Here is a 25410-nt window from a genome sequence, read left to right as displayed (position 1 = left end):
TTTTGTATCCATTTAGTACTCTCAAACTATTTTAAAAACAGGCTACAAGGGACAAAGAAAGGATCAAGTAAATCTGATGCTCTCCGTTCTTGCTCATTTAAAGTAAGATACTGGCCCAACTGCTCAGCTAATAAATATTTCCATGAATATTTCCAAGGAAAAGATTGTACTGCTTGGTAGAGAAACTGGGCAGCAGAAACAGCTGCCTCAGTGTGTGGGACATGTACTGTGCAGCACCCATAAAGGTAACAGGCCTTTTAAAACTGTGTTACACTGAGAAGGGTGGAGAACAACTGTATCTAGCTCTGTAAAAAGTGCCAGACTGAAGCCTGAGCTAGTAAAGCACTAGAGATGCTCAGCACAGCTTAAAATGAAATTATGTTTTCCAAATTTGAAAGTGTTGATTGAGCACTGCATTACACAGACACTAAAAAGTAGCAATCAAAGCCAAGCTGTCCTTGAAATCAGGTTTTTGTTTATGTTGCACAAATTTTTAATATATACATTATATAGCCTCCTTGCAGAATTTTAGCCTTAATTATTCACACAGCACCACACAAATCAGCAAGCATTTATAAACCTATGTGCTACAGTTGTTTTAGTATTTACAATACCAATACCCGAGTGATTAAATCTGGACTTCTTAAAAACTTGGGATTCATTAAATACATGTTGTTGGCTCCCATCATGTCTTGCCCCCCTGCTTTTCCTTTTTTAATTTTCAAAGTTCATCAATGGAAATACTGGCTCCTTCTGATCCAGGAGCTAGTTGAAAGACTTCTTCCAGTGACTTTTAATGTTCATTTCCATTCAATTTTAGCTCCTCTTTAGCACATTTATAAACTTTACATATAAATATAATGGAAACACACAACCCAACCTTTAAAGCATGACACATAGAGGCAAAATTGCTTCCCTGAAGTGCTTTCTTGATGCCCCAAGCTACAAGCTTCAATTTTCTCAAGATCACTTACAGAAGTTTCCATATTTTATAACACTCAGTAATGTTCATAAAAGCAAAAATCAAACGGGTCTTTTCTTATATTTAGAAAACTCTTCATATTCTTACACCAACCTAGCTTTAAAGAAGATGGGTAAGAAGTTATGCTGTCAAACGTACCCAATTTTTGCTGGCATGTACAGCATCAGAGGCACAACAGGGGAATCTTCATTTCCATAGATGATAAAGCCCATCTCTTTCAGTCGTCTCCTGAAATATCTCGTGTTCTCTGCTAGCTGCTGCACACGTGCTCTCCCTAGAAAAGAAATGAAGGTGAGACTGTGAACTCAACTGTTGTAAGTCACATCCGTAACTGCAACACAAGACCTCAAACTAAAGTACAAGACATTAATGTCCTGCTTGTGCTTATGGAAGCGTTAAAAACAAATGCAAATTGGGATTTGCAGTTTCTTCTCCTTTATGTAACCAAGATTAATCATGCATTTTCTGACAAGTCTGAATGGACCAGGACAAGCACAACTATCAAGTCCAAGCACTGCCTAGTTTTTCCATACCAGGTTTTCTTTCAATCAAGAGGTACCTGGCAAAAAAAGGGCAGTTACCTGCTTTTAAATAAGATTCAAAGTTTGCTCAGAATTCACTAGTAACTGCATCTTGAAGAAGAGTTTGCTTACACTTTGAATAATTAATGGAAAACCTACTGAATCAGCTGGGGTTGTTCACCATGTTTTATCCCGCTTGCTTGTATTATTGTAAATTACTACTTTCCTCTTTAGATCTCTTTGCTGAACTACCGCATGGCTGCTCCCTAACCTTTCTCAGTTAAAATGATCTAGGTTTAAATTAAACTGATTACTTCTGATAATCCAGATCACTTCACTTAAGTGGCAGCAGCCAAGCCAATTTATTATGTATTCAGCCATTTCTGTAGGGGTACTTTGATATTTGTCAAAATTAGAACACAGGACATTAGACAGCTAGTATAATTTAAATATTCCAGATGTTCAGATCTATGCATAGAACAACCTATTTATCAGTTAATTAAATTCTAGCCTAGCACACTGTACTACATTTCTGTATTGCCCAGAAAAAGGTTCACGTCATCTCACTTAAGCAGATCATAATGCATTTCTGATCAACTAATAGTCTAATGTGCTTAAGAGATTAAGCACTATGCCATTGATGAGACTATAATAAGTAACACTTAACCTTTCTTGTCTCTGGTCCACAAAGTATATTTCTGGGTAATTGATTACCCAAACACTGCCCTGCCCAGACGGGTGATTCACAAACTGAACCATTAAATGTACAGCACACAGATCTATGCTATGTAGTGAAGGTGGCTGCTAGACATAATCGTCTTCCTTTGAAGCTGTAGATAACATTAGGTCATTAACTAAAAGGAATGCCAGGTCTCAAAGAAACATCCAACACCCACATAGCTCTGCTCCAGGCCAGAACAAATGTAATTTTAAGAACCTATACAGTATTTGCTACCAAGAGTATCAGACATTCCACCCACAACCAGACAATCAAAAGCAAAATCCCATCAAAGGCACAGTATAAGAAAAAAGGGTGAAACCTGTTAAGTTTGCAAAACTTGGCCTATCATTAGCGGGTAGAAACTGGTATTTTTAATACCACTGACTGCCACTTAAGACATCTCTTCTTTTCCATTAACAGCATTATTTCTTAATCTTTTCTCCCCCAGAGTTTCTCCAGAAACTTAATTCCTCTTCCCCAAAAAGCAGTAAGATTTCACTAAAACACAAAGGCTTCTTGAACTTACAAAACTAAATTTTTAATTTATTCACATCAGATCAGATCCTCTGCTGCAGACCCAGCTTTCTCTTATGTTTTCAGACCAATTATTTGAGCATTTTAAATAACCCAGACTGCAAAATGAAGTTGAAGAAAAGAAACAAACTCAGTAAAATTAAAAGAACCAGGCTTACTACAAGATACTAAAAATAGTGGGCCAAAAGCCACTACTTGCATTTCTAATATTGAGGCAATCAATAAACACACAAGTGTCCACAGCAAACTACATGCAGAAAAGAAGCTATTTTGGTACCTTCTGAGAAAGCTGCATCTGCACATCTCCTACAGAGAAATGCACCAACTTCTGATATGTCAGGTCAGTGATGTACAATCGCATCAAAATACAAATCAGATTTCACCACTATGGAGTAGTAAGGTAAAGTACACAGCTGCTGTGATCAGCCCCTCTCCCTGACAAGGAATGCAGCTTTTGCCATACATACATCTTCTCTGTGTTCCCATAAAGCATGGAGTTTACAGTTGAAGCAGAAGGAACTTCATCACCTTTATGGTTTTCCCCTCTACACATTCACACCCTCTTGTATGTTGTTGAGAGCCTTCCAGACTAAAGATTACAGAGCAATCTTAATTTGTAGCTGGCAACCCCTTCATAGTCTTCCCTAAACTCCTACCAATAAAAACAAGTTATGATTCTAGATTTGTCCTTATAGATTGAAGAGTGCTTTGCAATGTAAACAAGTCTCAAGAACAAGTCTTTCAGTACTCTACAGAGATGTAATCACCTATTAACAGCAACTGAGAGATGTGGAAGATGCCTGCCTTCTTCAGGTTTGTGGGTCTCAAAAGTCTATCAGCTTTTACTTCACTCTAGAGCCATCAAGTCATTTAATGAAATTATTACTTCTTTAAAAACTTGTGGCTACAATAATATACCAAGAACTTGAAAACATATTCAGTGGCATCTGCTCACTACCCACCACGTCATTACCATCTGAAGAGAACTGTCGTCGTGGTGAAGCAAAGCACCAGGAATCAAACAAAAATTGAGCACAGGTTCCTTGTCCTCTGCTTGCCTTTCTCCCTGCGTTCTGTGCAACTACTCTTCTCTGTACGTCAAGATATTTGGTCTCCTCCTCCACTATAAAATCCTGCAATTGGAAGAGTGATGCCACATGCTAATTGAATAGGGTTTGTAATACTATGCAACAAGCATATATCCAGTGTTCAGCTCTACTAACATTTGCTGGTTCAGCCCCACTGCTACACATCTGTGTAGCAAGCTGTTAACTGCTACTACAGTTCCACCATGTTTTCTGGGACCACAAAGACAAACTAAGCAGTGCTAGAAACAGCAGCGAATAGGTACCATTGCTAATCCCACTCACAATCCAAACAGTGCTTGAGCACTCAAACAGGACCTCTAAATCCCTTCCCAGCCCAAGCATCTTCCAAAGCTCAGAGCTTTGTCCACAACTGCTCAACTGTAGTAGGCCTAGAAAAATTGTCAGGACTGCAGCAATTCTCCAGCAACTGGCTTTTTTGGCAGTATGCAGCTGCATTTTTAAGACCATAAAAAAGGCCAGATCAGACACCACCCTGCCAATTGTTCTTGCATAGGAGTTGTGCAATGATTCTGGTAACATCCTTTCATCTAGGAAACTGGAATGTGATGACCTTCAGCAAAGGAAGGAAAGGGGGAAGAAAGGGATGATTACTGGAACTGAGTTCTTCAGAAGGTTCAAAAAGCTAGAACTGTTTATCAGATCAACAGATCTCAAGTCCCTCATGGGTCCTGTAAATGGCTTAAACTAGCTACTGACAGAGCAACATTGAAATTAGAGGATAACTAATAACTTTTCCTGTACTTCTTCTATACCCTTTTACAAGTTTACTGCAGTCATATCAAGATTGCTCTTACAATTCAGTAAAACACTTCTTTGCTTGTAGTAGCCTGGGCATCATTGAGTCTAAAGTGCACATGTATCTCCTAAAGCACATGCTGCCATTTTATCAGAAGTAAAGGTCACACACCATCTAAAGGGGAGAAACACTCTCAGGTCACAAATATACAATGCAAGCAATATTATTTTAAAAATGCAGCTAGCATATACCTGAAAAAAAAAAAGAATAGAATTTCCACACCCTAGAGAAAGTACTCCATTATGAATCTGAAAGCCCATGAGATGCATATTCCTTGTAACCACTAGAGGTAAATTAGTGTCTCCGCCAGGACAGGTTCCCACAGGCTAAAAGAATGACCCTGAGATTAGCTCAGATGATTAGAGCATGGTGCCAATAACGCCACAATTGCGGGTCCGATACCCGTATGGGCCATTCACGTAAGAGTTGGACTTCATGATCCTTTTGGGTCCCTTCCAACTCAGAATATTCAGTGATTCTGTGAATAATACTTCATCACTTGTAAAGGTGTCTGCTTTAGAGGTCATAATGCTCAGAAAGGCAGAAGTTATAATGAAAGCAGGAAGCAGAGAAGGCAAGAGTTACTGAATGCCTTCTTCACATTGGTCTTCACCAACAAGAACAGTCCTCAGGAATCTCTGGCTGAGAAGACCAAGAAGGGTAAAGGAGTATTGTAAAGACTCTCCCCTGGTGAAGGAGCACCGAGTTAGAAAACACCTAGCCAGACTTGACATCCACCAGTCCATGGGCCCTGATGGGATGCATCCATGACTGCTGAGAGAGCTGACGGACACCACAGCAAGGCAGCTCATGATCATCTTTGAGAAGTCCTGGTGATCAGGAGAGGTGCCTGAGGACTGGAAGAAAGCAAATGTCCCCCTGGCCTTCAAAAAGGCAAGAAGGAGAACCCAGGAAACTTCCAGCCAGTCAGTCTCACCTCAGTCCCAGGAAAGGTGATGGAGCACCTGATTCTGGAGATCATCTCTGTCCTCATGGATGACAAGAAGGGGATCAGGGATAGTCAGCATGGATTCAGTAAAGGTAAATCATGCTTGTCCAACCTGATTGACTTCTATGATGAAACAACTACCTGGATGGATGAGGGAAGAAAATGGATATTGTCTACCTAGACTTCAGCAAGACTTTAGGTACTGTCTCTCACAATATCCTCACAGGTAAATTCAGGAAGTGAGGAATGGATGAGTGGACAGTGAGGTGGATTGAGAACTGGCTGAATGGCAGATCCTAGAGGGTTGTAATCAGTGGCACAAGGTCTAGTTGGAGACCTGTCACTAGTCGTGTCCCCCAAGGTCCAATACTGGGCACAGTATTGTCTAACTTGTTCATCAATGACTTGGACGGAAGAGATAGATGCCTCCTCAGCAAGTTCACTGATGACATGAAGCTGGGAGGAGTGGACAATACCCTGGAGTGCTGTGCAGGACCTCAAGAGGTTGGAGCAATGAGCAGAGAAGAACTGTCTGAAATTCAATGAAGGCAAATGCAGGGTCCAGCATCTGGGGAAGATGGAGCCACAGGAACTGGTATAGGCTGAGGGCCAACCTACTTGAAAGCAGCTCTTTGGAGAAGGACGAGGGGGTGCTGGTGGGCAACAAGCTGTCCATGAGCCAGCAGTATGCCCTGGCAGCTGGAAGGCCAGTGGTATCCCGGGGTGCATTAGGAAGAACACTGCCAGCAGGTCAGGGGAGGTGATCCTGCCCCCTCTACTCCATCCTGGTGAGGCCACAGCTGGAGTGCTGTGTCCACTTCTGGGCTCCTCAGTACAAGAGAGACTTGGAGCTCCTGGAACAGGTCCTTTGGAGGGCAACAAAGATGCCAAGGGAGTGGAGCATCTCTCTCTAATAAGGAAAGGCTGAGGGAGCTGGGCCTGTTCAGCCTTGAGAAGAGACAACTGAGAGGGGACCTCATCAATGCATAAAAATATCTGAAGGGAGGGTGCCAAGAGGAAGGATCCAGGCTTTTCTTGGTGGTGCCAAAGAACAGGACAAGGGCAATGGGCAGAAACTGATGCACAGGAAGTTTCACCTGAATATGAGGAAGAACTTCTCTACTGTGCCAGTGACTGAGCACTGTAACAGATTGCCCAGAGAGACTGTGGAGTCTCCCTCACTGGAGATCCTATAGAAATGTCTGGATACAATCCTGTGCAAAGTGCTCTAGGATGACCCTGCTTGGGCGGGGTGGTTGGACCAGATGACCCACTGTGGTCCCTTCCAACTTTACCCACCCTGTGATTCTGTTATTATATAAGAAATATGTAAGCCCACCTTTTCTTGAAGTAAAAATTGAGTTGATATTGACTATAATTATCAGCAGGATAAAAAGGGAGCTGCACATTCCACCACAGCACATCTAAATTCCTTTTGCAATGGGTTTACCAATGGCACACATCAACAGAGAAACTCACCTGTATTTAACCTCACTCTCTCATAAAGGCTTATGCTTAAACTAACGGTCCAGATACTTAAGAATTCTCAAACAACCCAGATTTACAAAACTCAGTTTAATAAACAAACAACAATTGCTCAGCAATTAAAAATTTTTGCAAGGCCAGGATGAACTTAGCCTTTGGAAAAAAAAAAGAAGACAATTCTTAGAGCTAATGTCTGTGTAACTTCTCAATTCCATGTTAAAAAAAAAAAATCATCTCTACAAAGAACCCCAAGAATTTGTGGAAGTTACTCTCTCACAAAAATCTAGTATTTATAACATTTCTGTCATCTATTAAGGTTGATAAATAAGCTATCATAGATAGTATTGGACACAAAAGAAAATTCAGTTCAACCTGGATGTACTTGTTTCCCTCCCCCCGCCTTGATCTCTAAGCAGTAACTGGAAAGCAATCACAAATCTGTTCCAAACAGTGCAACACTTAATCAGCACAGCTTCTTGAGAAATAAAAAGCATGTTGCATTATACACAGACAGACTACCAACTGACACTGAACTCAGAGGGGCAAACCAACTTCAGATAGGCAAAAAACACACACAGGCAGGATTTTATCTGCTTGTCACACTAGGGATCACTGTCTCCTGGATCTAAAACAAAGATACTTGCTGCAATATAAAGGAAGCTTTACATTTTAAATTGGTTCTTACAAAGACTTCAAAGCAAAATAGTAGGACATATCTTGAAAAATGGTTCCTAATCAGTGAAACTGTAAATTGTATGCACAAGCTCTTGTTGGTCAACAAATATCAGTTCACATTAGGCAGCTATGATGAAGTTACTCTATATTCTTTCATTAACCGATCTTGCAGATGTTCAACACTAATATGAGAGTTTTATTATTGCAGCCTTAATTTAACCTATTTACTTTGCTGTCAACATGGAAAGAGAGGCTAAACTAAGCCATTTCATGCCTTTGCCTTACATACTGATTGAAAACTAACATATTTGTTCTTAATGATTAAATGAAAAACGTAGAATAAAAAAAACCCTCTTGATACAAATAGATTGGAATTCAGTACATGCAGAATCATTCCACTTGTGATACATATTTATTGACTCAATTACTCAGTCCCTCAGTAACAGCTCATGCTGTAACACAAACACCTTCAGGTTCAGTTTTCATTATGTGATCAAGGAAATGAAAACATTTATTAGCAGAGATTTGTAAGAATTTTGTAAGAACTTGTGAAGATGTAGTCTGACAGTAGCACATGGCCTCTGCTAAGACTTAGTATGTGTCTAACAAGAAATAGGTTTTGTTAACAAGATTGTCGGGTACATATTAAAGATGTTTTAAACCACCGTAGGAAGATTATAGCAAGTTAATATCAGATCCATAAGGCATCTTTAAGATGAAAATACTCTATTAATTCTTTGTGGAAAATTTGCTTTCAGTCTCTACTGTAATCCACTTCACACTGTTTTCCAAGCTGGTCCCATCTTACGAATTCTTGCCAGGTGTTGGAGGTGAAAAATATTACATTAACTACTGATAGATGTGCCATCCTTAATTTGTGGCAGAATCATTTCTCTTAGTAGAGCTTATTTCAGCCAAGGAAGAGATTCATCTGGCAATCGGTTTACCCTGACAAATACCACAGCTTTACTGATGCTAGCATGACCTCTGCAGATTTACTTTGCTAGGGCTATGAATTTTATAGGATTGCTTACCTGGGCAGGTCTCCTGTCTTCTCCTCTCCTGACAGCCACAATCCAGGGAATATAATAAAACTTTTCCCTCCCTTGTACAAATGCTTTCCCAGAACTAAACAAGTTTTGGTCTTTCTCAGAGCTAAAAATAAAAATCAAGCTAACTAAAAGAAGGTACTTGGCCAACTAAATGCTTATGGGGATTATGGCAGCTCTGAGTGCATGTATACACAGAATGGGGAAGGAAGGGACCAAGGTGGGTCATTTTTTCACACCTCCCTGCCCAAGCAGGGTTATCCTAGAGCACTTTGCACAGGATTGTATCCAGACATTTCTGTAGGATCTCCAGTGAGGGAGACTCCACAGCCTCTCTGGGCAATCTGTTACAGTGCTCAGTCACTGGCACAGTAGAGAAGTTCTTCCTCATATTCAGGTGAAACTTCCTGTGCATCAGTTTCTGCCCACTGCCCCTTGTCCTATTCCTTGGCATCACCGAGAAGAGCCTGGATCCTTCTTCTGGCATCCTCTGTCCAGATACCTGTGTACATTGATGAGGTCCCCTCTCAGTTGTCTCTTCTCAAGGCTGAACAGGCCCAGCTCCCTCAGCCTTTCCTTATTAGAGAGAGATGCTCCACTCCCTTGGCATCTTTGTTGCCCTCCAAAGGACCTGTTCCAGGAGCTCCAAGTCTCTCCTGTACTGAGGAGCCCAGAAGGGGACACAGCACTCCAGCTGTGGCCTCACCAGGGCTGAGCAGAGGGGCAGGATCACCTCCCTTTACCTGCTGGCAATACCCTTCCTAATGCAGTCCAGAATACCACTAGCCTTCTTGGCCATGGGAAGGGCATACTGCTGCCTCATGGACAGCCTGTTGTCCACCAGCATCCCCTCATCTTTCTCCACAGAGCTGCTTCCCAGCAGGTCAGCCCTGATGGAAAGAAGCATGCATATGGTGTCAAAGGAGATCAAAGCAGCAGATCTCAACCTACTTTTTCAGGAAATAATGCTGAAAGGCATTTTATAACCTAAGCATTAATATTTACTGACTGTTGTGTGGAATAAAAAGAGCTTGTGGAAAGGGTAGGTTCTGTAGCATCTACCATTGTTCCAAAACTACATGACCACTCTATAACCCAATTTTACAGAAATCCTTGACCATGTAAGCTTACTACAATTTTTAGCAGACATGTATGCAACTAAAAGTCCTCCATCACAGAAAACAAAATAACAAAACAAGAGAAGGAAATCACAATCCACTACAAAGGCACAAAGAGCAATGTGATGCCAGTGTGTCCTGTTTCTCCAAACAAACATTGGCTAAATACAACCTACACAGAAAGGATATGGACCAGGCTGCAATACTCTGTGGTTGCTTTTCTGAGAGCACCAGCATCAATGACACAGAAGATAAAGTACTACTTCATTAACAAGGATAGTGCTTTTTCTCCATATACCTTGCTATCAATGGGCCAAACAAAAGAAAATAAGATAAAATTTCTACTTCAAAAAGCCTGTATTTTCAGACATTGGGAAGTGCTTAAAGTAAACTGGCGAGGAAAACTTGGTTACATATATCATTCTCTAAAAGTTTGTTTCTTCAAGTCAGAGTGACGTTATTATACAATCAAGCTTGTAAATTTTTCCACATTAAAACCCCCTTGTTTTTGCAAAGGCTTATACTTTCATTCTGTTTATTATTCCTACATTTCCATCTTTTGGTTGGCTGTTTCAGTGAAAGACATAATTCAGCATATTCTGTTTTGGAAACAAGCATTTTTCAAATCTCAACCAGGAATTCAATATTCTTCTGCTGATTTAACAGATTCTCCACTAAGCTTTCAGAAGCTAAGTTGCCTCCCAAGGGCTTATGAAGATCTTTTGCAATGTTAACATAATAAGTCAAGTTGTTTTCTGGACATTATACTTGTAAATACCTCATCATTAAAAAACCCATACAACAGCCAATTTTTCTTTTTTTGAGAAGACATAAAAGCACTACTACCCTTTTACTGCCATGAACATGTTTTTCATAGAAGATATAGAGAACTCCCCTCTTGAAGGCTTCTCCTGAAAAGCACAAGTCAAGCAGGACATCTAATAGTATTTGCATGATGAAAAAAAAATAGCAAAATGTTTCTGGATTTGCTAACTAGCAGAAAGGACAAGCACAACTAATGAATATCTGACTGGAAGCAACGGTTAGATTAGAAACAAAGTAGTACCTATTAGGGGTTACAGGGAGTAACCTAAAACCAGAGAAAGTTGAGTGAGATTTTAAACCAAAAAAGATTGGAACACTAAACAAAATTCCACTTCAACAATGATTGTATGCCAGAACTTTTACCTTTTAAGGAAAAGTTGCACTAAGAGAGACAGAGAGAGCACAGTGTTGTTAAAAATGCCGTAATGGATGCTTAAGGACCTAGCATGTGCTGATTTCGAGATGCTTGTAACATCATTTGTGAGAAAGCAGACTCATGACACAAACTCACAACCCAAAGCAGAAAGAGGGATCAACAGTGATTCATCTGCACAACCCACCCAAAGGCATCACTCATGCACAAAATAAGGGAGAGGTGACCCCCTACAACAATCTATTCTGTCAGCCTAAAAAAAGTGATTTACAACAGCTTATAAATAAGATGAGGGTAAAAAGCAAAGTTTTGCTGGTTTCTTCTGAGAGGTCACTCTACAATCGATAATAAAGAAAATTTTATTATACATTACCTAAAGATTTCTTATCTTTCAGAATACTTTTCCTATCTCATTATTTAAGTTCCAGGGACAAGGTGACTCCACATGTTTCACTCTGCTTCCTCCAAGTTTGCTCATGTGAACACTGTGTCACTGCCAACATTTGCAGTAAGAATTTTACATCCTCCCCTTCAGATACTGTCTGCAGATTTTCATTATAGATCTTCAGAAAAGTACTGTAGACAATTATAAAATGTAACCTGAGATTGCACAGAGATATATTAAAATGTGTGGGCCAGAATACTGTATTCCCCCAGTTTTATATTAGAACATACCAGTTCACATCAACAAATACCAAGAGAGCCTCCCAGAACAATGAGAAACCTAAAGAAAGTAATTAGAATAATTCCTTAACTCATTGCTATTATATTACCATCTAATAGCTCAAACGTTAGTATTCAGCAAACCACTCTGAAGACAGAGTAAACTCACTGGGTTTTTTTGCAGGGTTGATGGAGAATCCAGGTTTAAAGCTAATTTGGGAATGGGAAGAGTCTTCGAGCTGTATGTTTCAAGCCGGAGGTCACCAGAAGGACCGGGCACCTTCCACTAGAGGCCAGCGCTGCACCCCTGGAGTCCCCAGCCGCGGTACCTGCTCACAGCATGTGCTCCCCACAAAAGGCTGCACTGCAGCAGCATGGCAAGGCCGTGCTTAATTCACCCAGGAGATGCTAAGGGGACAGCTGAGTCAAGTTATTTATTCTTCTGACATACTTGCATGCTTCCTGAGTTCAGCACTCGGGAGAGAAACTACCAATAACATGGGAAGAGAACAGTTTAAGAATCAGTGCCCTTGAAAGTGTGGATGAGGAAATCAAAAGACGGCTGGGAGCTCATGTTCGTTGGCCATATGGCAGCAGCATAAGCAACAATTTATTTTAGGAGAAGCAGTGTAAGGCTTGGCTCATGACCATTCTCAGTTAACCCCAGGACTGTGGATTTTAACAACACTGTATGCAGGGGATTTGCCCGGATTACATGGGTACTCAGTATGGAGCCACTGTAGAGGTGATGGTAAAAATGCTCAGTACTTTAAAGGAGAGAGGAAAACAGCTAAATCTGATTTTAAAAACTGGCAACAGTAAAGCCAAAGAGAATCAGAAACGGAAAAAGGAGAATAGAAAAATTATGGTTGATATTCTTGGCATTAAAATATCTCAGAGAAAATTTATGCTAATATTAAATATCCATCATTGCATTTGCTATCAAACTAAATAGTTCCAGTGGAGTCTAAAGGCATGCCAAAAACAGCTGGGTGCATGTACTGTGTACTCATTGAGTTTATATATACTGGTGAGATTGAAGCCTTTGGCATATTCCAGAGCCCAGAGGAGTATTTTTGTATTTGCAGTTTCTGATTTTGTTTGCAACTACCAGCTGCATTTAGAGAACTCCAAGGCAGCCTGCTCTCCCCATGAACTTCATCATAAAAAGAAGCAGCTCTCACCAAGAAGAAATCATGTTGCTTGATGTGACTGGAAAGATGCAATCTGTTAGAATCATAGAAGAGTTTGGGTTGGAAGCGACCTTAAAGATCATCTAGTTCCAACACCACTGCCAAAAGCAGGGACACCTAACACTAGACCAGGTTGCTCAGAGCGCCATCCAGACTGGCCTGGAATGTTTCCAGGGATGGGCCATCCACCACTTATTTGGGGAAATTACTTTAAAAAAACACTTACCTGTGTTCCACCACACTTGTAAAAAGAATTATTCCTTCTATTTAGTCTGAATTTACCTTCTTGGAAGTTTAAAACCATTGCCCCTTGTCCTACTGCAACAGGTCTTACCAAAATGTTTGTCCCCATCTTTCTCATAAGCTCCCTTTAAGTACAGAAACGCCACAATGGAGGCACTTTGCCAGAGGATCCTACTAACTGTTCAAAATAGCACATGTTTCACAGGTTATTAGTCTATTAATAGAATACCTGTGTTGGTGACCATGAAATAACTTGAATGATCTGGCTGGATATGCACTTCAAATATCACAGAAGTAGCATTGCCCAACCTTGCTGTAGCCAATAAAATAGTATTTGTAAATATGATTTCTTCATACTGCCCTGCTCTCTGTATTATTTAAACTTCTCTAGAGCAGTGACAATATGTGTCAACAGGCAAGCACAACAGTCTTAGCTCATGTCAAAGGATTTCTGCAGTATGGGGAACACAAAGATGTTACAAAATGACACTGTAATAAAATCAGCTAAAATGGTCGCTCCTCTGTGCACAGCCATGAGAGTATTATAATTATTTGATTAGTCATCTTTTGCTTCAAACAGCAGGCTTCACCAAGTGAGCAGAAAGACTTTGAAATAAGATACATATGCTAAGGAGACCAGAACGAATAAACATTAAGGAGTTAATAAAAGCAATATTAAAACCAATTTATTTAAACTGAGCCAATGTTTATCAAACTACAGGAGTCAGCTTTTCTACAGCAAAAATACTTTCCATAAGATCCTAAAAATTCAAGCTTTAAAGAGAGAGATTAAAGCAGTAGAATTCTACTGATCCTACAGCAAAAAAGTTCATCCTGCCTCAAATCTGGCCAACATTGGCTCCTAAAATGAGCATATACTGAATATTTAGTAAGAGCTGCAAATACATAAAATGAGTACATTCCATTAGAGATGTTGATAGCTGAAACTTAGAAATTATTAATCCAAACTAATTAAAGTGGAAGGAAAATTATTTCTTGATAACCCAATTCTTTAATTATCTTGTGTGCATGTAAGTTTGATCTTCTGGGTGCACATACATCATTAGTAATCAACTTCTATACTTTTCCCTTTGTAGCTGGTACAATTGTATAGCAACCTGCATCCTCCCCCTTGTGACTGAAACAAGGCTAATGTTCAGCCTTACATGTGTCCTTTACAGTCTCTCAGCTACAGAATTCAGTAACCTACTAAAGACTCAGAGGAAGGTTATTATGCATGAAAATAACACACCAAGTGTTAAGAAAGGTAAATCTAAAAATCAGGATAGAAGACTCCAAGCAGTCCCTGTCATTACAATTAGTGAACAACGGGCCCAGGTCTTTAAAACATACATGAATAGAGAGCTACTTTATCAAATGTAACATCACTATCATATACTGTACCAGTGGCAGAGATTCTGATAAAGCCACAATTGAAATGTAAGATTGATTGACCTGCAGGTGTCTGAAAAACATTTTTAAATTATCTTGGGCTATGTTAGAATATTTTAGCAGAGCATGCTTCCACTACTAGGGAAGACTTCTGTAACCAATCCTAATAGTTCATGGAGTGACTGCAGCCACTGATACACTGAAGCCTTTAATAAGACTGGATTGCTCTCCATCATTAGAAGTTTCAGTCCTGAAGTACAAAGCTTAAATACATCTAAAATGCAAGAAGATAATATTCTGATTTGGATGAAAGTCAAACATCATCAGGAAGAAAAACTATTACTAAAAGCTGCCAGTCATTCCTTTTCAGCAAGATCACCGACAAACCTTATGAGTAATATAAGTATAGTAGGAATGAAAACTGGAATTTGCCTTAGAGAAGAAGTTTTTTTACTGAAGGAAACACCCTTATTGGACTGCTGTATGTACTTCAGAACTACAGGGTGACTGAATGTAGAAAATGGCATCTCAAAGACGTAAGTGGCCAAGGCAGATGCAAGAAACCCATCTAAACAATTGGTAAATTTGAAAGACAGTAACCAAACAGCTACTCCAGAAGTGCTGAGCAAGGGACATGTAACAGCTTCTACATGGCACAAAGCAGCCCACTTAGCAAGGTAAGGATGTCCCGTTGGATCTTGCCTGCTTACCAATTAGCAAATCCTTTATATGTGTGACAGTGTTCTACACATGAGCATCATTCAACTCCAGAGAGAGGTTCCAAACGCTTTGATGACCTCCTGATGTCATTCTGTACAATCAGATCTGAAAGTGTGTAATATATCTATGGTCTGTCCAAAAGATGAGATGCTAGAATTATTGTCACCTGGCCAGATCTAAAAGGATGGGCTAACTGACACATTGTATCGGCTTGTCAAAGACCGTCAGAACGAATCTCATCAGAGGACAAGTCAGCTTCTCTGACCATAGGTTGGAACTGTCCATAAGCAAACAAACATAAATCACCTATGAAGCATTAGGAACTGATGTTACAAGTGTCAATACAATGAGGTCGTTTTAGGATGCATCTTGCACAGACAATGGCTCCAGAAACATCCACTCTGCATCTTTCCTATGGCACTGAAAAAGGCTTTTGTGGAATGTAAAAGAAGCTCTGCAGGTTTATTATTCTCTGTGTAAAAATATAAAATGTCCCAAGTGGTGAAAAGAGCTGTTACTGACACAGAAGGTACCACTTTCATTTTTCACGAATTCTTTAGGCTGGAATAGATGTCTTGAAATCAGTCAGTCCAACCTGCCTGCTCAAGCAGGATCAGCTAGAGCAGGTTGCTCAGAACTGTGTCTAGTTGGGGTTTTGACTGTCTTCACAAATGGAGACTTTACAATCTCCATGAGCAGTGTGTTCCAATGCTTGAGCACCCTCATAGTTTGAGTTTTTAGAAACTCTTTTCCTCTTTGGTAAATCCTAAAATTATCAAATGACTTACCATTTACTAGGTGCAGAAAACATTACATACATTAATTAATACACACTACTATTACATACATTCAGTACTACCTTGTACTTTAAGCCATCTTCCACAATAGAGGATAAAATTTCAAGTCTATTGGTTTGAGAGATTAATAATAACAAGCACTTTGTAACTTTTGCTCATCAGCAAACTGCACATATTAGATAGGAGGCATAAGCCTAAATAGCTTGAAGCTGCTGAGGCATTTTGCCCACAAAAGGTGAAGGTCTAAGCTGCCAAACCCCAGAATAATACACATCCGCTTCTTATATACCCTGGAAGCCAAACAGTGAGTCAAATTTGCCAGGGCACTTTGCTCATTATACACAGAATTCTTGACTGAATTTTAGTAACAACTCAACGTGTCTTCAGAGTTATTTTAACCTGTGGCCAATCCCCACATGCATGTCCAAACTGCCTAGCCACAGAAATAGCAAGCATAGCAATGCCAGGTTCAAAGTGTTTCCTCTTTACATCTTGTTGGGGTTTTAGGAGTCGTTCAGTTTTCTTTTTCTCTTAAAGAATTTTTCCCATAAATGTTGCCAGGGCAACAAATTACTGGGTGCTTAAGAAAAACAAAAGACCTGGCCACAGAGGAAGGGGTCCAACGGGCTACTCTCTTTCACCTGGACTTGTGGGCTGTGGTTCTCGGAGTTTGAAGGAGAAAGAGGCTGCCATCGTTGTGGAGGGATTTAATCTGCTGCAGGCTTCTGCTTTTCTGCTGCCTTCCTTCTACCATGAGTGGAGCCTGCTCACTGGAGCAGCTGTTGCACCAGGACCCTAACACCTCACCTTACTAGAAGAGGGACCTGTTCACCATCTGCTCAGGTGCCTCAGGGAGAAACCCCAGGATTCCCAAGCCTGCCTTTCCCTGCCCCGCTGGGAGCCGAGCTGCGGCTGCCCTGCCCCCGCCGTTGCTTCGAGCCTTTGCTGTATCGTAGCCCCGCACGCCCTGCCTGCCCAGGCCTCCCGGGGTTCCCGCTGCAGCTCCAGAGTTCGATACATCTCGTCTGCCACCCGGGATTTGTGCTCGTCCCTGATGTTCCAGCCTGCTGTTCCTGAGGGTCCGGCTGGACACCGGGATCAGCTGCCCAGGGGTTTGTGAAGCCTTTGTTCCATCCCTTCCCGGGATCCCAGGCCGCCATTGCCGCATGCTCCCCGAGCTCGCTCCGGAGTGGAACCATCGCACCCGCCCCGCTCACCGGGAGCCGCCAGCGCCCCTGCCGGCTGTGATCGGAACTGCACCCGAGGGGAAAGGGCCTGACAGCCGAGAAGGCTGGGACTGGGTTTGTGGTTCTGTTTGCTGTTACTGCTGTAGTTATTGTTGAATGCCTGGTTATCCATATATATAGAGAGAGAGAGAGAGAGAGAAAGAGTAAAGAACTGTTATTCCTGTTCCTCGTATCTTTGCCTGAAAGCCCCTTAATTTCAAAATTATAGTAATTCGGAGGGAAGGGGGGTTGCATTTTTCATTTCAAGGGAGGCTCCTGCCTTCCTTGGCAGACACCTGTCTTTCAAACAAATACACATCTAAATCGAAATGTTATTCATGCCACATCATGCAAATATAACTGCAAGGATCCAAGTCTTAAAAAAGAAGTGATAGGAAAGTAAGAACTAGTAATGAGTGGTATTAGCGCTATCTCAGCCCAAATAAAAAAGACTGAAATGCTTTGCAGAGTTAGTTGATGACGCTTTCCTCGGCAGCAACTCGCCTCAGAAAAGATACCAGAAGAGCTTGTCAAGAATAAGCTTTATCATAGTGTTGCTGTGATTATGTTTTTAAAGCAAATAAAAACAACAAATGGAAGAAATTTCTAAACCAAGAATAGTAATGTGTGGCAAGAGAATTTAAAATTGTTTCTGAAATAAAATCTGGAAGTAGGAACCAGCCAACATTCTCAACAAATCAGACACTCTAGGAAGTCACATGCAGTATGTTCTACTCGCAAACATTTAAACCTGTCTTATAGTTATAATTCAGACATTAGGAGAACCAAAACTGCCTCTACCCTCCAAGACTCTTGCAGACATTTCTGCTTAATAATCACCATTGCCTCAGATGTTTATTTTTGTCAGGGCACAAGAACTGAGCTGAATATATCATATCATTAAACGGTATCATAAAATTACACAGGTTCAGGAAGAAATAATATTTTGGCTAGGACAGCAAGAAAAAGAAGTAGCTGCCAGGAGGACAAATTCGCTAGCAAACTACCTAACAGCACTCTGAACTTTTACTTACAGATGTAAACTGACTACTTGGCAAGCTTTCAGAAAAAGAACCTACCTCCCTGAAGATACAGCAACAAACAAGTTTAAGTACAACCAGTTCTTGAGAAAAACCCTTTAATAATCTGCATTGTTCTTACTGCTAGGTGAGAACTACACTACCAGTCCTTGGGTGGTAAAGTAAAATAAATGGTGTCAATTACACCTGAAATACTCAGTATTTCCATCATAATTTTTTCAAGCTCTCCCTCAAGAGATTAGTGGAACTTACCTTGCAGCAAGAATTAGTTCCTAAAAAAATCCTATACACTACCTTGCTTTCTGAAATCTTCCTTTAGAGATACATCTAAAAGACAGTAAAAAAAGCAAAAACTTTGTGACTTGTTGGGGCTTAAACCATGACACCAAACACAGAGAAGTGTGTCATTTATATAGACAGTCTTTATTTCTTATTTTATACCATGTGGACATGAAGGTTTTACATCACCCATTGCTACCAAAAAGCTGCAGCCTTGCCAGGGCCATGTAATTTATCACAACCAGATGGTGTGCTGTCAATAAAGGAGGGGCTGCTATCATTCCAGGGCAGAATAATTACCTTTCCTTTGAACCAAGGACAATGTTTTCAATAAAAACCCAAGCTGTTTAATGCAACTTCCAGTCTGTCAAGACTCCCACTGTGCAGCTCCAGGATTCATTAGACTCACAGAAGTGAAGGAGACCATTTGTTAAAAACATAGCACAAGTATCTCAGAGAACATTGATGACACACAATTTAAAAAAACCCCAAACAGTAAAGACATTTTGAATCTTCTTTAAAAGCTTTTTGCACAGACTTTTTTCATCACAAATTTTACAGCAAAAGTAGCTGTATTGCATTAAAATGCCACCTACGTCACAGGCCTTTTAAGTAAACTATGGAAGATATTCACTGCTCTGTTACGCACCTCTTCTGCTTTGCATTTCTACATCTCAGGAGTTGGAGTAGCAACATTTATTCTGGGAGGAAGACTAATAGATAAAGACTGTAAAGCACAGAGAATTAAAATTAACTAGCAATAAAAGCTAAAGAAGAACAGAAAGCTGTCTCTCACACACCAAAACACTAGTAGGTTAACACTCCTCTGACATCTGGAAACACATGGCAATCATACTGGAGTAATCAGAGGAATGGACCTTGCAGCATAATTAAACAAGTTACAATACAACCACAAATGGTACCTTCTCTTGGAGCAATGCAAGAAACTGGATGAATTTCACACATACTAAATTTCCCCTTGAGTTTCAAACCCCACCAAATAAAAAGCAGTAATTATCTGAACACTCAAAGCGTTTTCTGAGCCTACTTCCACGCCAAAAACTGACTTTCAACTTGTCCTCCTTTCAACAGTACATATTTAATGAAGTGGTTAAGAAATACATCCTTTTTTCATAACACCAGAACATTTTGTTCACCTCAAAAAAGTAGAATAACTCTCTAGCTTGGGAAATTAAACATGAGCTGGAAACCCAAGTGTGACCGTTTCCAGGAATTACATCTAACAGAATAGAACAGAAATATTCCTGTAGTTTTAGTTCCACAGTGGTAACAAATGTATTAAAAGATATCTTGGCTCAGTTTACTTTTGATTGACCCTCTCTCTAGCTAAGATCAGTATATTCTTTTCTTCACATAGCAGTTGCCTAAAGGATCCTATTATAGATTCTACTATATTTTACATGTGAATTACAGCCTTAGAAGAAAAATACATTCAGGCAAAACATGATAGAAAACAAAAAAACCAAACCACCACAACAACTGAACAGCATTTAAGACTTTACACAAATCTCAGCTGACAAATTTCTGCTCATCACCTCCAGAAGGTGCAGTAAGTAGCTGATGACTTACCATCCAGAAGACCCACAACTCATTAAAAAAGAGTAGAAGATAAAGCATGATCCTTTGGTTCTCCCAAGAAGCACAGTTATGTGCATGAACAAAAAGCTTCACAGGGAAAGAATAAGTTGTCTTCTCTGTCTGAATGAGCAAGGGTGGCTCTTACCTTAGGATACCAGGGTCCAGTCCCACCAGAACTTCAAATATCACTGGAAAATCTCTTTGTTGTTCACTCTTAATAAGCACATGCAGTGGGGACATAACACAATCGAGACAGCAACTGATAAACTTCCACAGACACACAGATACAGATCTATTTTTACTAACACTTAAAACTGTTCTCAGATTTTAAGCATTTCTTGCACCTATGCAGTAGCCTTCAAAGGAGATTTTGCAGGCTTTTCCAAAGCCCAGACACAGGTGTGCAGCAACTCACACTCACTGTGCAAAGACGTACACAAGAAAAAGCTCAATGCCCTTTCCAAGTTAGAGGCTTTTGTTTGTTTTCCAATACATGACAATTAGTCTCACCTTGATAACAAAATATTTTTACTGTTCTTGTTTTGTACAATACTGTTATCTCCAACTGTGCCATATTACACAGAGTATACTACAAAACCATTTTTTTGAGATTCCCCAACAGCTGTAAAGCATTAGTGTTGCCACTACTATTAAAGCCATGTTAATGAAAAAGTAAACAGAAACCAGTCAATCCCCAATCAAGCTAAAGGCAACTGAAGGCATTTGTCTTTACGTGAAGAAAATACATTCAGAACCACCAATATCAACTGATGCACAGTACTTGAAAAAATAAAGCCAAAGAACATAGGCTACACCACAGCACCAATGATCAGGTGCTAATTAGGTCAGCACTTACACCAAGGCAGAACCAGACTGTAGCATGTTCAGAACCTTCCTCTTGATCAATCTCCTGCTCCAGTAAGTGACCGAAGAAGTGATATCAGCTTCTAATTAACACCATATTAAAATCATGTAATACAACTCTAAGGACAAACATGCCTGAACAGTTTTCCTGTAGGTTTTATTATGACTCTTCCTTCTAGTTTGCAATTTATATTTCCTAAGTAATCTGAATTTTCTAGAGCCAGCAACCAGAATTAACCTATTTTATTAACTGAAACACCTCAGTCTCTCTTGACACACAGAATGAACTGGCATCTGCACTGAGATGTAACTAAATGAAACAGGGGGACATCCCCCAGAAAAGCCCACAACTAACAAAAAACACAAGGCACCAATGATCACTTTTGCTGAGCTTTGTGTGAGCTGTAATGAAGTGAATTTCAGTACAGTTGTGGGGAATACAGATTTTTAAAGGCTCCACTGGTATGCAACATCATGGGTTGCATACTGACTAGCATTTTTAAAAATACCAGGTATTTTCAGCATTCTGATAAAAATACAGCCAATAGAATACACCAACTATTTCAATGGATGAACTTTCAAAACTCTCCTGTTTAAAATATTGCTTCACAACAGGAACAACACACAACTCTTTGGTACCTCCAAAAGACAGGATTGTTTGTAACTTAATACGGAAACATTACAGCTGTCTTAATACCAGGATAATTCCTACACAAGTCTGGCATTTGAGACATGCTACATATTTGTCACAGAAGTGTGTGAATTTTTGTGCTGTTATGTGAGGTTCATCAGTTGATGCCTTGGCCATAACAGTACCTCCTCCCACACATTCGTTCTCAGGTTGCCAAAGAGATCAGCCCTCTGAACCTGGAGCTTTTTCACCAGACCATTTATTTGTTCTACAAGGTACATCCAGCCCTCAGGAGTTCACAGCTAAAGGGATACCAACAAAATGCATGTGTTTACAATCTGTCAACCTTTAAAAGAAATCTTAAGAACCACTGAGCTTGTAGCAGCAGCCTTTACAAAGTTTAACACTTGAGCTGCAGTGCTTTTTATCCTAATTTTAAAAACTGCCCTTTCCCTCTGTATAGATAAGAAAATGACACACAACAGGGATACGGAGCCATTACCATCTCAGGCTCCCTGTGTGATAATCAGAGGAAATGATCTGCTGACCTCAAGCAGTCTTTGAAGTCTGCACACACATTACCTAAAGAAGAGGGAAGGACTATTCAGCAGGACATACATCCCCCTAGGCCTGCTCCTCCAAAAGCTCTGCTGGATGAGTGGTTCTCTCAAAACCTGTAAACACCTGGGCTGCCAGAAAGCTTATGGTTATTGACAATGTTCAAGGACTGCTGTGAAACAGGCTTTGTATATCAGTGTTTCATTTAAGCCTAACATGCAAAAACTGTCATGCAGCAAGCATTGATTTCTTTTCTTTAGATCTGAATTATTAAGTTAGCATCAGGGAAAAACAAAACAAATCAACCACAAAAAATCCAATCGCCCCCCAAAACAGGCACCAAATCCAACCACAATTCCGATTCACATTTATACGGCCTGTTATCTTATGCAAGATGGCATGCAAAGTAAAATGGAATTGCTCCCATTGTTTAGTTTCAACAGTCTCTTGATTTTAAAGATACAGAAATTATGAAATAGTAGATCCACATCACATAAATAATCTACTGGAGTTATCCATGTAAAAGAGCCACATCCTCAAACGTAATGCCACCTTGCAATTAATTTCAATAACTCAGTTTCAAGAGATGGGAAGGAAGTCATAATACCATCTCTTGCCACTTCTCCGCAGTCAAAATGCACTTTGAATTACAGAAACCTGTTTTCTTTAACACTTAGGAGAGTCTAAAAAGACTGCTGGTTGCTGGTAGCATCAGATTCTTTAATGACTACTAGAATCACGCGTATCTGGTAATTTGCTTTTAAAATTTTTCCCCCAGTACTAACTCAATGGTATACCAGACACTGCAGAAACACCAACTGTCTCTACTTTAAAGTTCACACAACAGAGAACAAAAGACTCCATACTCTCCTTTTGTGTTTAGTGTGACTCTTCATGGGAAACCCACCCAGACAGAAGTAGGATTTGATGTCTTTGACGAAGAATGGATCTTGTCCAAGGCAACACCACCACACAAAACCAAACCAAAACACTGTCTCCTGTCAGAAGGCTGTCAGAAAGAGCTTGTGTCTTTCTTTCCACTTAAAGGAGAATTCAAGATAATGCCTGGTTCATTAAGTTGATAAAATTATCCACTAACTCTATTTTACTATTATAAAAAGAATAAGAAAGCAATAGCATGTGCCTGTGTATCTAAAAATGAGTAAGACCGGCTGAACACAAAATTATTTCATAGGCAAAGAACTGCATAGGAACAACAGTTACATTTCATGGTCACATTACACTCATCTCCTCATATACGTTTCAAGCCCTGTTGCAATGAGAGACTAGGCTCATAAGACTCAGAAGGATTCCCTAACTCCAACCCCACAAGCCACCACTGTACTTTTCCACACAGGACTTTTCCAGAGGCCAAATTTCTACTGAAAGCAGTTTAAGTTCTCTCTAGCATTAACATAGCCAAATAGATTAGCCATACAGACAAAGAAAATCTACTGTGACAGAAAGTGAGGACAAAAGCACATTACCAGCCAACTTCACTCTGACACTAGCTGAAGGATCTGCTGAAGAATAGCAGCACTGCCTGCAAGAATCCCAGCCCCCCCCCCCCCCCCAGACAATCCAGAAAACAATTTCTGAAATGTAATTCACAATACCTGTTCCTGCTTGTTTATACCTTGCTTACTGGATCTGGCTGCACTGCTGTCACATGACTAAAATTCCCTGCATCCTAACAATTATGATTTACAGTCGTCTTTATTTTGAAGGTGAACTTATAAAGTATTGGTTCAGATCAAGAGGTAATTTTAAAGAATGTGATAAGGGCTATCCCTCCAGAACAAAGAAATTAAGTTTTTGTTGCCTGGGTACACGTATTATCTAACTGTACATTAAATCACTGGGAGGATTTGTGGGATTGCATTAACACTACTTACACATTAGCTCATACAGATTTTGTATTATCACAAATGCAGTCATGATAATAGTGTTCATAATCATTAAAAAGACAGCTGTATATATCCTGTTTGACAGCTATTCTTGTGTCCTGCTGAGAAGAAAGAAAAGAAATGTGCGCTCATCAGACTACTCTTCTGAACTAGTTATGGCACCTTCACCATAAAGTCAGAACCATGAAAAAAATTACCTTTATATAGTTTCAGTAAAACTTACCTTTAATTGATTTGTTGAAAAAAGCAAGCATTAAAAACCTTCTATTTTCTTTTTATTATGATACCACAGACACTGAAATTTAAAAAGCACATCTTTGCTCTTAAAAATCTCAAAAGAAAGCATCACTGAAGAAGAGACAGAACAAAAAAAGACTCAAATCTTTGTACAGTACAAATAGGTTGGCAGGCCTTTATGGCAGATTGAAGCTACAGAGAGCAAAAACATCAGGAACACATACAAACACCACATTTCTTTAGAAGCTAAGGAATGTGCAAGCTTTCACAAAGCATATTATATTAAGGATGTTTATAATCTACTTCCATGGAGACAGTTCAGTAGCTTTACAACATAGCAATGAAGAGCGTGAACTATATTTTCCATCTGTTTTGTGCGGAATGTTTTTTTACAATGGAAGTCAGTACCAAAGCAAACTGCTCCATGGGATTTTAAACAGCAACACAAAAGGGTAAAGAAATCTTTTCCTATGTAGTACAAGAGAAGATGGAGGATATGAATGGCTATTAACAATATATACAAAAATATGTGATGAAGACCTCTTGTTTCAAGCAGGACATGTTACACATGATGTAGCAGTCACCTAGTTTAAGCTAATATTACTGTGTTTATTAATTGTAAAATATCATACAGGTATAAAAAACCTTACAGAACCAGATAGATTATCACCTCCAGCTGAACATGTGCAGTAAGAAGAGCAAAGCAGCCCCTTTCCACATTTTAAGAGAGCTATAATCAAAAATGGAAAGATACAGTCAAGTATAAAACATGAAATCAGCTTTAGGTCAACCATGAGGAGAACAAAAAGGACAGCACTGTAAGTACTTCTTCAAGAGGAAAACAAAAATATCATCACTGGAAGCACTCCTTCCATCTCCAAAGTTCATTTTACCATAAAATCTCTTCTGAAGCTATCCACCTTA

At 39.9% G+C, this 25410-nt stretch overlaps 1 protein-coding gene across 1 annotated transcript in view; it reads right to left on the bottom strand.

The window, feature by feature from the left end:
* SPTLC2 (serine palmitoyltransferase long chain base subunit 2) overlaps positions 1 to 25410 on the bottom strand; it is an 80452-nt gene that overhangs the window by 12328 nt on the left and 42714 nt on the right. The window contains exon 10 of the mRNA XM_032111052.1: positions 1121 to 1256. Within this exon, the coding sequence (XP_031966943.1) occupies positions 1121 to 1256 (136 nt within the window). The remainder of the gene's footprint in view (positions 1 to 1120; positions 1257 to 25410) is intronic.

Source organism: Corvus moneduloides, chromosome 6 (genome assembly GCF_009650955.1).
Source record: "Corvus moneduloides isolate bCorMon1 chromosome 6, bCorMon1.pri, whole genome shotgun sequence".
NCBI classification, from domain to species: domain Eukaryota; kingdom Metazoa; phylum Chordata; class Aves; order Passeriformes; family Corvidae; genus Corvus; species Corvus moneduloides.
The sequence above is the reverse complement of the archived record's forward strand: the minus strand, read 5'-3'. Positions and strand labels throughout refer to the sequence as shown.